We start from the raw sequence: 13,596 nt of genomic DNA on the forward strand, positions 1-13,596 counted from the left end.
TTCAAGTGGCAATGGATAAGCTAATATATGTAAAAGCCACAGGTGTCACGTACTCCCTACAGCCACATTCACATGTATGAGAGGAATAAAGTCAGCAGTATTATCTCCAAACGGCAAGGACAAGGCCATACAATTATAATAGCATATTGTCCATTGTATCTGGGGATGACACGTCTGACAATGTTATTTTCTACGCATGTGAATGTAGCTGAAAGGGCCAATGCATAATTCACAGCTCCTGACAAAATGCAGACATAAAGTATGTGTCCATTAGATAAGGCAATTTAAATCCTTTTACCTGAAATAGCACCTTTCTCCCTAAGAACTCAAAAAGCTTCCAGTATGCTCCTCATGGTGCTGGTGCGAACCAGAACAGTGAATAGCAGGAAATGTACTGAGGTAGCAAATACCAGCACAATATACAGTTTTCCCAATACAAGTTTTATTTTCCCATGGAAAACACATCACTCTTATTTCTTCACTAACAGTTAATCTTCTTTTTGGTAACGAGGAAGCAACTGTTACATTTCAGCAAGGCCACTGTACCCAGGGGGAGAATGACAATACCATATGACGGTGTGGCTCTTCAGCGCCTGGTCAGCTAGGCCCATTTCCTGGCAAAGCACCTCCCTCCCACATACCAGCCTGGCAGCTGATGTGATCAAACCTCTGCCTCACCAAAATCTCAAATTATTACAGGTCAGGAGCCTTCTGCAAAAGGGGAGGGCATGAGGCTCAGGAAGAGTCACAATCACGAATCTTCAATCTAGAAGGTTAAGCATTTAGTGGAAGTAGGGAGATTTCTTTCTTATCATAAGGGGAAAAGCGGCACATCATCTAAGTCCTGACAGAAATAATAAATAATGCAATATTTTCATTTCGTCAATATTGTTAAAGATCATAAAAGGGAAGAGGGCAAGACCTGGTGGGTGGGTCATCTTAAAAGGATTAGGAAATGTTTTGCAAGTGGTTCAGAGCAACCTACAGAGAAGAAGACAGCTAAGGTTGCATTAGGCCAGGGTTTCTCAACCTTGGCACTGTTGACTCTTGGGCCCACATGATCCTTTGCTGTGGAAATTGTCCTGGGCATTGTAGGATACTTAGCAGTATCCCTGCCCTCTACTTCCCAGATGCCAGTAGCATACCCCCAACCCCAGATATGACCATGAAAAATGTCTCCAGACATTGCTAAATGTTCCCTGAGGGACAAAATCTCCCCTGGTTGACAACCACCACATTAGGCAACTAATGATCTCACATTTTGGGAGAGTGGCTAGACCAAAAGATTTGCTGTCACACTTAATGGCCTCTTCAGACATTGACAGGATGTCCCAATACCCTCCTTGAACCATTGTGTGACTCTCCCATTCCTGCTATGCCCTTCTTAGCCTCAGAAGTTCTTAAAAGTTCAGGAAAGGCCCATCTGTGTGGAATGCTCTCCCAGTGCACACAGGCCACATAAGGTTTTGAGCACAGGGTGTCCAGCTACAGGCTGAGAGGGGCTGAATCTGGCTCTGCTCCTCAAGCACAGGGAAGCTGCCCCATGCAAAGGGTACCTTTTTCTAATTCACACAAAAGCATATTATGGCTTAGCAGCAGCCCTGCCGGAGGACTAGCAGCCATCAGATTCGTCCTTTAAAATTTTGTCAACCGGCTTGCTTGATGTCAAAGGTAGCAGTTTTGTGTGGCCATGAGAATTAGCAAAGCAGGTTTTCAGGACTGAGGAGAACCAGGGGTTGAAGCAGCTCCATGGAATACCTCCTTTCTTCATTCCCCAAAGCATGCTTGCTTGTATGCCTGCACTCTCACTATTGCTTTAAACATGGAGACATCAAAAGAAAAAAGATTTGCTCTCCCAGAATAGTACAATGAGAGGAAGCTCAGAAGTATGCACTGATGTTCATTTATCACTGGGTTAGTAACCATGACCACTTTTGCCTTCAAAGACCCCTGCCTTGGGTTTCCAGGGTCTTGCCAGAGGCACAGTGAGGCTGTATAACCACATCCAATCAACCGGTGAAGAGGGTTGGGTAAAGACAAACCGGTGAAGAGGGTTGGGTAAGACAAACTCCCCAGACTTTTTTGAACTTTTCAATCTGTATCCTGCTTAAGTCAAATAGGGACAATCCATAATATACTTGCAAAGTTGTTATTCTGACAGTCTGCTGTCAACAAAGATGAAATACTCAAACAAAACCACCCCCCTCTCAAAGTCAGAATATAAAACTTGTCAAGTGACAAAGGGATATTCTGACTTCTGATGGTTCTTCATAAGTAAATGGCTAATTCATTTAATGGGCAAATGCTTTTGAGTGATTAACAACCGGTCCTTTTAATAGAGATAGCAGAAATAATATTATACCTTTCTGTAAGTTTTTCTTTGATAACAAGATTTTCTTTTGCAATTTGAACACTACTAACGGTTAGCTGGTTTCCTTTAGATAAGTGTTAACAGTGCGATCTTCTCGCAATCACCTAGCGTAGCTGGAGGCCTTCTGCCTATGTTAGGGGTACTTTAAGTAGAAATGATTCCATAAAGCCTGAATTTATCTTATGGTGGAAGGGCTTGCAGCTCAGCCTAGGCCTCCTCCTGCTTCAATTGTGATAGGGTATGGTGAATCTCATTAGTATGGGAAACCAGTAACAGTCATTAGTGTCAAATAAGAGTTGCCTTTGCTAACTATTTCTGTGCACAGTCACACAACATGCTCTGAGTTTTCTCAATAAAACAGCTCCTTCCCAAGGGAATAAAGCTGCCTCTTCAAGGGGCCCCAATTTACATACACTTTCTCAACCATTTAAAGTGAAATCTCCTTGGAGCACCACTTCACTTCTAAAGAATCTTCCTTATCACACTTCCAGTGAGAATTTCAATAATGATGAAATGGCAACTTCTACTTCAACAAGAGAGGACAACAATATATAAAGTAATTACCTTTTTACTTGTTTTTTAAATCACAAAATTGATTTTAGATTTTGCATCACATTTGTTCATCTGCCATCAGGAAAGCAGCTATGGTGCAAAATGTGTTGTTGCCACGTAAATGCAATGTCCCAGTGAAAAGCACCTGGGCACGTGCTGTGCACATCAAAGGAATAAAACCCATAATAGGAAAGTCAAGGGTCTAGAAGCCTCCCTTTACTCCTTCATAATAATACAGTTGGGAAAATCCCATAATGCGTTTAGTCCATTCTATTTCCTACTTTATACTCTGATATCAAGAAGAATGGCTACAGAATAATTTGGTCTGCTTAAGAAATAAGGTGGCACTATCCTTAAGATGTTAAAGATGCTGTCTTGTTATAAAGTATTTTTAATATCTGCACAAATTCTATTACTACTCATATCAAAATACAGGTATATAATATTTTGCCAGTTTTTTTTCCTGAAGAAGACCAAAGCTGTCATTTAAGTGATGTCTTCAATGTCTTGTTTCCTTTAAACTATATTTATAAGGTATGCCAAGACTTCAAGACTTTAATGTGTTTCCATAGCTAAAGGATTTAGTTGAGAAGGCAGGCTGAGGGGCCGCAGGTGCCAGACAATGTGTAGAATTTGCACTTATGCTCCATTAATTGCCAGCGTATCTTCCTCTCCCTTTTCCTCCCCTCCCCCCTGGCTAAATCCCTCTGGAAAACAGCAGAGCAGCAGGCCCAGACTGGTACCCAGCAGCAACTCCAGGAGCAGAAGTAGCCAATTACCCTCCAGAATACAAAGTGGGGTGGGGGGTGGGGGGGAAAATGATGCAGTTACCTAGCAACCAGAAAGAGCAGAAACAGCTGTGTAGCAGGCCCAGGCTGGTACCCAGGAAGAAACAGGATAGCCAATTAGCACACTGTATTTAATGCTGATGTGGTTTCCTAGTAACAAGACGTACAAGTCTGTCTGTTGCATTTTCCCCTTCCCCTTCTCACGTTTTTCTCAATCACGCACAGTATTACTATTTGCCCTAATTACTGTTTCTCCACTGCTTCCAGCGACCATTATTTTGTCCCCAGAGAAATTGGAAGAACTCAGGAAAAATCTTCTGTAATGACAGTATTTAGTTTCAAATTCAGTTTAGTTGTAAGCCTTGAGACACTAAACAACAACAAAGAATGAAAAAAACAAAAAGCCAGCAAATTGCCCTCTGCCTAAATTTTTAAGTAGCCGATGGTACCTTTTCTAAACGCTAATATTTACATGCAAGTGAAACAAAAAAATTTAATACATACTGTCATTTTGCCACACATTACATTTTCAAATAGGGTGAATCCTCTGTGTACTTGAATTTATTCATATTGATTTTCTGACATTCTCTCCTGAACACTAGGAACATAAAATGTCTTATTACCCATATCAAGGAAGGGAGATGTATCTTTTGTTGCTCTTTTTAAAATACCAATACTAGTTTCAACAGGCTCATGACCAACTGAGAATTCAATATGAGGGATCATTATTTCCTTTCTGCAACAGAAGTTCAGTACAGGCAAAGGATGTTGCATATCCCATAGTAAGGGGATTCCAAACACCATGTTATAAGTTCATAATCAAGCAACGAATTCCATGAGATGACATTAAACTACATAAACACACAAAATGAAGACAGAAACCTTTTAAACAGGACTACTGCACAGTTATTCTAAAATATTTCCTACCATATCTTGGTGCTCTTCTACACTTGAATATGTATCAGAGTCAAGCTTTTTGTTGGTTCTATTCATTAGGACACAGACAGAATCCTACATTTTTTAGGGCATCTGCTAGACTCCTAGAACCACTCTCATTTAACATCGGCTTCAATATTAGAACAAACTATAGTCCTTATTACAAAACATCCCTGCTAGGAAAATAGCAAGGTCTATTAGATATTAGATACCCTAAGACACCTAACTAGGCAATACTCTACCATGGCAGTCAAATTCTTTCTCAACTAAGGATGGCTTCTGGTTTCCTGCCTGCAACAAAATGATTGATAGCTTTTATCATTTTTAGCTCACCTAGTGAAACGGATAAAACAATGATGGCCCAACAAATTTGGGATTAAAACATCTTTTTACATTATTTGCCTGAAAACAATATGTACCACTTTACTGAATTCCATACATGTTATAGTAATGGAAACGGGATACATTTTAAAGGCAGAAACAACAAAATAAGCCTAAGTATATGTTTTATAATACCAGACAAGTAGTTTAGAATATAAAAGGAGTTTTAATCTGTAAATGTGTTTTATTTTGCAAACAAAATAAAAGGGGTCTTACATGAATGCAGATAACTTTTCAAGGGAAGAAAAAAAAGATGTCAGTTGCAAAAAAAAAAGGGGGGGTATGCCAAGGACGCTTGGTTTAGGACAAAGCTGGACTGAGGCTCCATAAGGAACCAGCAATGGGGCATTCTGATCTTTCCTCCCCTACAAGATTATGGGGTCCAATCCTGGGTCAGTCCCCAGCTCCATAACCATACACGTTGAAGGAGAAGGTAGGGTGAACAGAAATATGGAACAAAGCATGCTAAGCTTATTCTCATTGCAGACATCCTTAAATAATTGAAGTGCTTTCACCTCCATTATATCACCACCCATTGGTGACTGAACATGGGGACACTGCAGGAATGAGAAGTAACTCCATCAGTGGTTGGCTGAAAAACCAGCACATTAAAAAGTCACCAACTTTTAATTATTTTAAGTGATCTTGCCTCGACCAACATTTAGCTTAATAACGTCATGTCAATACATTAACAAATTGTTGAAAGGAAGCCACTTTTAGAAAATGTAGAAAATCCAGTAGCAGAGGAGGGGTAGAAGGGATGGTGCTGGAGTGAAATGGGGGAATGCCATCCCAGTTCCCAACACTCCCCCATCATGTCTCCCTACCTGTTTACAGACTACTGAAATTCTATTAAGTTTCCCTTAATTGAAGGTTAAAAAACTAACAATAGAAGATTAAAGTGTTATACACTGGTGGACGGATATATAATCCACCGACCACAACAGTCTACAGTGTATTGCTACCAGATCCTTTCTGCTGTTAAGGATAGAGGAAAGCTGCAGGGCAGAAAGTGACAGAGTACAGGAAGGGATCAGATATTAGGTACTTAGGTGGAGAATGCAGAAGAAAAAACCCCCATATTTTAGAAAACAAGTTTGGCCAGGGCTATCCAGTTTGCCTCCATCAGGGTGAAGACAAATAGAAACTGCCTGCCTGGAAAGGGTTAGGCGTTCTCCATTCGGTACCGGAGTCGTGCGGCAGAGCTTACTGTCACCTGACACATTCTGCCCCTGGTGGACCAGATTCCCAAACAGCTGCATTTACTCATCAGAACTAATTTCCTTATATGAAAAGTTTGTTTCCTGATGATCCATTATCAAGGTTTCAACTGTAATTTCTACTACATTCAAGCTGAATATTTTTCAAAGAAAGACAGGTCATCTTACAATTATTTTTCATCTGTCCTTATATTTTAACTTTTTTAAAAAGAGGATCATTCAAAACAAACTTGTTTAAAAAAATTAACACATGAGTTTCCTAAACTCTGTTTTCTTCTAATTCAAACACAATCACTACATTATTATTTCAACTTCAGGAAACATAGAAAATTCCTGCCTACCATCAATTCTTACAACGTCATCTTAGCCTTCACTCTTTACAAAGCTCCACATAGCTTTCCTCAAACCTTCCTATATTATATGCACAGGATAACCATGATCATGATGGTAATTAACACTCATATTATAATAGAAAACAGCCTCTGTACATTATCAATTTATTAAAAGGAACAGTTTTTCTAAAAGTTTACACTTGGCCTTCTCAATGTCATTTTTTCATTTACACAGACTTCTCATGACCCTCTTCTTTTCTTCTCTATCAAACAGAACTCGCCCACCCTTGAAACTATAAAATTCTATTACTTTCACTGCCTTTTCTGAAATGAGATTCCTCTTTTCTCTTCTCCTTCCTCCCAGTTCCCCCACACCCCCCATCCAAGCTATATTCTCTTCTGAGATCAAGTTCCAAATATAATTATTTTATGAAACCGTATTTCAGGCTTTTGTGTCAAAAAGCGAGGTCCTCGGCAATAATAGAGGGACTAGTGTATGTACAGTGGGTGTTCAAAAATATTGTTTATGATGAAATACTCGTTAATTTCATGTTTTTCTTTCTCCTCCATTCTTATTTTAACATACTTATTTGCTTTGTGACTATCAATTATCCGTTAAAAGGACATCTGGAATAGGCGTCCCACAAAGCCTATATTTATTATCATAGTATAATGATAAAATAAATGTGCTTGCTGTGTATATGCTGAGTTTAAGCCATGCTTCCCAATATATGTTTACATTAATTTATCTTCATAAATGTTAGGAGTTATCACATTGCTAAATTATCATGTGGTAAAGTTTTAAGATTTTACTGAATCAGAAAATTCTCCCAGCGATTGTTTTTCACCACCTCATTTCATACCCTTTCTTTTCAAACTTCTCTTAAGCTCTTGAATACGCTAAATCCAAATTATCAAACCCTCCTATTCAGCTCTCTCCACCTTGTGAACTGAACATTTAACCCTTATTCTTGTTTCCATCCCATAATCGGGGTTTAATGAGTTTCTGCCTCAACACATGGATAAACTTCATTAGCAGCCATGTGTCTCGGCATAGTAAAGGCCCTTTAATATCTTAAAATTGCCCCATTTCAGTTGCTATTGTATGAATTCAAAGAATTCTTATCTATGGCACTAGGAGGTTGAAAGTGGTCGATGAACCCCCTACAGTTCCACACTGAGGTATTTAATTTTATCCTGCTGATACGCCTGACCTTGAATTAGGGCTTCTATTTATATAAATTACTATATTATCACATTGACATCATTTAAAAAGATGAACAGCATCAATAAACACTCTGTCCAGAAGGAGAGAAGTGACGTGTTATCTCTAAATCTTCCATGCTGCCTCTGACTGCTGATGCAAGCCCCCGCTTTCATTCACTGCCCCATCACCACCCTTTAGCACTCCTTCCCAAATGGACCACCCTGTTCTCCTTTGCTAGTCACTCCATGGTACAGTGCCTGACATCTATGGGCACTTAATACCTGTTCGCAGAAAGACTGAAGAACATATACAGTAAATAAGAAGCAAAACAATCTACTGAGTAGGATGTAAGCCTATAGGTCAGGAAACACGGGTCCAATTTAATTTCTAACAAGAGGGAGGTCCTCAATTTCTCCCACGTTGTGATAATACTGACCTTTCTTATTTGATAGGGACAGAGTATTAACATTTGTCATTTTAATGCGTGAACTGAGATTGGCATCTCTCTCTTTAATACTAACATTAAAAAAACGAAAATAGTAACAACCATAAAATAGTAGTTTTATCAGTAACAATAATAGGTCTGGAAATGGAAGACCATTTCTTTGTAATTTCCTTGTACTGCTTCTCAGTCACCTGATGAGGCAATATGTTTAAGGAGCCTCCTAATTCTCACCTATTTAGAGAGGATATTTAGTTTTCATTGTCCATTTGCATTTAAACTATACATCTTTAATTTCCTGTTAATAACAGGTTACTTTTAAAAAATTCACTTGACTTGTTTCCCCTTCATTAGTAAGCTCAGAAGTTAAGAGAGCTCCGACTGGAGCAATACTTTTCGGTGCAAATCCTTGCCCAACCATCTGTGATGAGCTGTGTGACACTGGGCAAATTACTTGACTTCTCTGGGTCTCATTTTCCTCATCTGTAAAATAAGATGGTACTTATGTCATTGGGTTAGTATAAGGATTAAAAGGGTTAATATTTGTAAAACATTTAGAACAATGTCTGGGACATAGCAAGTGCTTTATATGTATTTGTTGAATAAGTAAAATAAATTGTATTTCAAACTTTAAAGGCCTTTCATTACATGGGTGACATAACACTTCTGTTTGCCTTTTGAATGCTACACTGGTCTTTTTGTTTATAGTATTTTTAGCCACCTTTTCATTTGAAAATAAACTATTTCCCTAAATTCTGATTCAACTTAGAGATTGTGCCACTTTCTGATTCAATAAGATGGGCCCCAAAGCAAATGTAAAATGCGAAGCAAATTGCACACTTGTATTACTTTTCTACCTGAAAAGCATCCTGTTATATTGTTCGGTATAAAATCTAGAGAATGCTTATCACCAGCCATGGTTTAGGTGACAGCAACTTCATTCTATAGAGAGAGTCCTCCAAGCAGCACATTCAGAGAACATGGCTTCTTCACATCTCCCTTCACTGTGACCAAGAATCAAAGATCTAATGACTGGCCGTTGTCCTGACTTTACCAATATGACTCACTCGTAATAACATAAATGTGGATGTGCCTTTATATGGATTTTCAAATTTGAAAAGTCTGTTCACTTAGCACAAAGCACCATTTCAATGAAAGGTTTTTATCTCTTCTCAGAAGTAAGAAGAAATGTAGAAAATACTTCCTTCTTTTTTTACACACAAACTTAAGATTTTTTAAAAATTGATTTTTGCTGAGAATGAGCATATTTTTTTTTTTAACATTGGAAGTGAAGGTTACCTTTCATCAAAATATAAGGATTATTTAGCTGACTCAAGAAGATGAATACAACTATGATCATAATGGTAGAATTTGTGAGAAAGAAAAATATATGAAGACCAGAAAACAGAGTAGGAGAGAAAGGTCTGCAATGACTTGGCTGCTAAGAACATTTTTACGCTCATGCCAACACTAGGTGCTCTTCCCAATGAATAAACCATACGTCCATTTTTTTAAATTTTTATTGTTTTTGAGACGGTGTCTGGCTCTGTCACCCAGGCTGGAGTGCAGTGACGCAATCTCGGCTCACTGCAACCTCCGCCTCCCAGGGTGAAGCAATTCTCCTGCCTCAGCCTCCTGAGTAGCTGGGACTACAGGCACGCGCCACACACCCAGCTAATTTTTGTATTTTTAGTAGAGACGAATGTTGGTCAGGCTGGTCTCAAACTCCTGACCTCAGGTGATCCACCCGCCTCGGCCTCCCAAAGTGCTAGGATTACAGGCGTAAGCCACCGTGCCTGGCCCTTATGTCCATTTTTATATGCTTCACTAAATTCTGCTACTTCATAATATTCCCTTTGCCCCATTCCTCGCCTCGTCATCCTGCACCTCCAGCTCAGTAGCCCCATCTCTAACTTTACTTCCTTGGGCAACCTGCGTTTGTGCCCTAGCTACCAATGTGAACATCTGCTACCTTAAAAAATAATAAATAAAAAAATCACCTCATTGTCTAATATCCTCCAGGGCAAAAATTTTTAAGGATTCAGCATCCTCAAAAAATAGCCACAGAAGGAAAAAAATGCATATCTTTTTCAGCTCAAGTAAATTCTGTCTATATAAAGATGAAATGAATAACACCTTAAAAATTCTTCAATGCAAGCAAATCCACGTTACCAACATGTATTGTCTTCCTTTATGCTTATGAGAGGAAGACACGCATATTTTATTTTACTTCATTTCTTCACTGTATCTCCTTTGCAATGTATTACCATATAGAAGAGATATAGCATGTATCTGCAACTCTAGAGAACAAAATGCAAATACTTCTCTTCTTTCTCTGGGATGGTATTCTTATCTCCCTTTTTTTCCTGTCCCCAAACACCTCCCCAACTGGAAGATAAGAAATATTTTGACTGAATTAAAGTGAGTCCTGGGTTAAAATAGCTTGCCTGAATCCAACTAGAGCCCATTTTTTAAAAATCTTCATTTCCACATTTGGTCAGCAGCTCTCCCAGCTCCAGTCCTTGTATCAGCAGCCTCTTTCCAACCTGAATTCCCATCTCCATATACCTTTGCCCTCGAGCTTTTACCAGTCCATTTCCTTTATATGTTTGCACTTAATTTGATTCCATCCTTCATGCTGTTTTCATTATTCTTAGTCCATCTACACCACATAAATTATCACCTTTGTTTTCAGCTCCAATTCACACCAATTCCAAATAAATACTTCTGATTCTCATCCATTTAATCCAAATTAATTCATATTCTCCCCACCCTCCATCCCTGTCTCTACCTCCCCTTTTATCTGTTTATCTCTCTTGTAGCACCTACTTTCCGTGCATGTCTCTGAGGAAGGTTTTACAGGCAAAATGCTTCTGCGGATGCAAGGTAACTGCTTTCTGTGTTGTGGGAGGAAAGCCATGATCTTTCTGCCTTATTGCCAACTTCTGTGGGCTAATGCTTGCATATCTGGTTTATCCTCCACAACTTGTGTCCACAGGTGTCATCACCCCACATCCCATTGATCAAACCCCACTGGGAACGAGAGAGAAAAAGCTTCTTGCTGTTTTGCGGTATTTAACTTTGGCTAACTGGCTTATTTCTGGTTTACAAAGCTGTTTTTTCACTCAGTCATCACTAATATCAACAACAATAGTAACAGCTACAATCAACCCCACTACTATCTGTAATGAGTTCTTACTATCTATCAGGTATTTTTTTTTTACAAGTATTTTATGAGTATCTGCTCATTTAATATTCAAAACAATCTAGGAGTAGACACAATTGTCTCTATTTTAGAAATGAGGAAACTGAGGTCATAAACCTAGGAAGCGATAGTGCGAGGACATAAACCCAAGTCCAACTGATCACAAGGCTCAGCTCTTAACTGCTCTGCAGGCTTTTCTAACAATGCCTGGTGCCTCCCTGAGTGAATTCCCAATAGGAGTCTTTCCACTTTAGTCCAACATGAGGCAAGTAGTTGCAGGTGCCAGGTAACATAATGAGCTCCACCTTGGTAATCACTCTGAGTAGACAATGCTCAAAAAAACAAAGCACCAAATAATGTATCAACCCTAACAGTCACCCTTCTGACATCTCTGTTGGAAAGAGGGGATAAGAAAGAAGAAGAAAATGCTCTGGACTCCCTAAAAAGAATCTCTGCTTTCCCAGAGCTGTATAGCCTCCATGCTAAGCAGGACGTGCCCTTAGTGCCAATAATTCAGAAAGTGTCCATAATCATGAACTCCACAGCCCCAAGACAACACAACATTCTTGCCCTTTTCTGCCTTCTCTGGTTTCCTGGAGGGGCCAGGAGATGAGTCATGCACTCCAGCCTGGGAGCACAGCAATGTCTTTCCAATATCTTGCCATTACTTTACTCATTGACTTTAGAAAGAAAGAAATATCAATAAAAACTACCTTCAGAACAACATCAAAGAAGCAAAAACTGACAATAGCATGAAGCATTAGCCTTGGTGTGTACATGTGGAGTGGTGAACTGGAACCCAAATTCCGATGGGAAACCATGAGGGGGTCTCTATGCCTGAGCCATGGGATATAAACATTATGTTAGGAGACTGTCCCATGAACCAAGCAAGAGCCACACAGGAAATTAAGTTCAGAATTAGAGCAGTACAGGCCCAAGTCCTGGTGTGCAAGGAAGTAATGTCAGTCTTCATCCTCCCATGGGAATAACTCTGAGGTTCATAACAGTGATTTCCTCTGTCATATATTATATATTCGAACTTCAGGAAAGTTCTTCTCTACTACACAAAAACAGTTCACGGACCTCCAGAACACTACAATTGAAAGGGGCCTTAAGAGCCAGATTGTTCAACAGATGTGGAAAATGAGGCCTGGTGAGGTAAAGGAACAGGCTCAAGGTCACAGAGCTGGACAGTGGCAGAGTTACAACTAAAGACCAGGTTGTTCTGATTTTCCAGCCAACAATCTCTCACCCTGCACACTTCTTTGGCGGCACGGCCTAGAAGGCCCCCCAGAGCACCAAACATTTTTCCTAGCTCATATGCTATCACTGATTTCTCTCCAAGAATGCTTTTATACTTCCACTTACACCTTTGGGGATTTTCCCTATTCAGCTCGCAGTGTGCAAACAGTATGCAAAAACCATACAGGTAGCCCACTTTTGGAGACTTACTTAAAAACCACCAATCACAGTAATTGCTACTAGCATCCTAGGAGCCCAGGAAGAGACACCACCCCTAAGCTCCAATCTCAAAGCAGAGAACAAAGACCAGTTCCAAGAAAAATAAGAGTTTCACGCTTTTCTGTGTAAATCCCACTTTTCCAAATTATCCCATTGCTCAAAAGATCAGTATGATTGGAACTTAGGGATGGTGTCTCTTCCTGGGCTACTAGGATGCCCTGAGTAAAATACACAATCCCCATCCCTCCCCAACCCGCTCTTGCCACACACATAGCAATGTAATCACTTTGCAACTTCTCAGTAACAAGCTCATTAAAAAGCAATTCTGTCATCTCTCCATAAAGCACGCGCCAGAGAACAATGCAAAAGAGAAGATGCCAATTAATTATAGAATGATCACATCTAATGAACTCTGAAACTCTCCTGCTGTTGGTGACTTTGATGAAAAATCAGGATGCTGGGAAAAGAGTGAATAGGGACACCCTAGCTACCTTGTTTAACTGTGAATGCTTTCAAATGCATCCTCAGATCCCAGTGTTGATCAAAACTGTGCAGCTACACTCACAAAACAATGCAAAGTGTCAGGAAAGCGACAAGTGTCTGTGTCACAAACAGCTATGAGTCACTGCCAGGGCCCCCTTCAGCCATCCTCAGAACTGTGTAATTCTATGCTGTGGTTGGCACTGTAGGGACAAACCCAT

General features: G+C 39.7%; 1 protein-coding gene across 18 annotated transcripts in view; it reads right to left on the reverse strand.

The window, feature by feature from the left end:
• KLF7 (KLF transcription factor 7) overlaps positions 1 to 13,596 on the reverse strand; it is a 473,743-nt gene that overhangs the window by 35,438 nt on the left and 424,709 nt on the right. For 5 of the 18 annotated variants that reach the window (XM_063645050.1, XM_063645049.1, XM_063645053.1 and 2 more), the window contains one exon: positions 5,988 to 8,712. The exons of the other annotated variants lie outside the window; for them this stretch is intronic. In XM_063645050.1, the coding sequence (XP_063501120.1) occupies positions 8,531 to 8,712 (182 nt within the window). In that variant the 3' untranslated portion in view covers positions 5,988 to 8,530. Of the gene's footprint in view, positions 1 to 5,987; positions 8,713 to 13,596 lie in introns of those variants that run through there. 18 annotated transcript variants of the gene reach the window in all.

This window comes from Symphalangus syndactylus, chromosome 8 (genome assembly GCF_028878055.3).
Source record: "Symphalangus syndactylus isolate Jambi chromosome 8, NHGRI_mSymSyn1-v2.1_pri, whole genome shotgun sequence".
Taxonomy (NCBI): Eukaryota; Metazoa; Chordata; class Mammalia; order Primates; family Hylobatidae; genus Symphalangus; species Symphalangus syndactylus.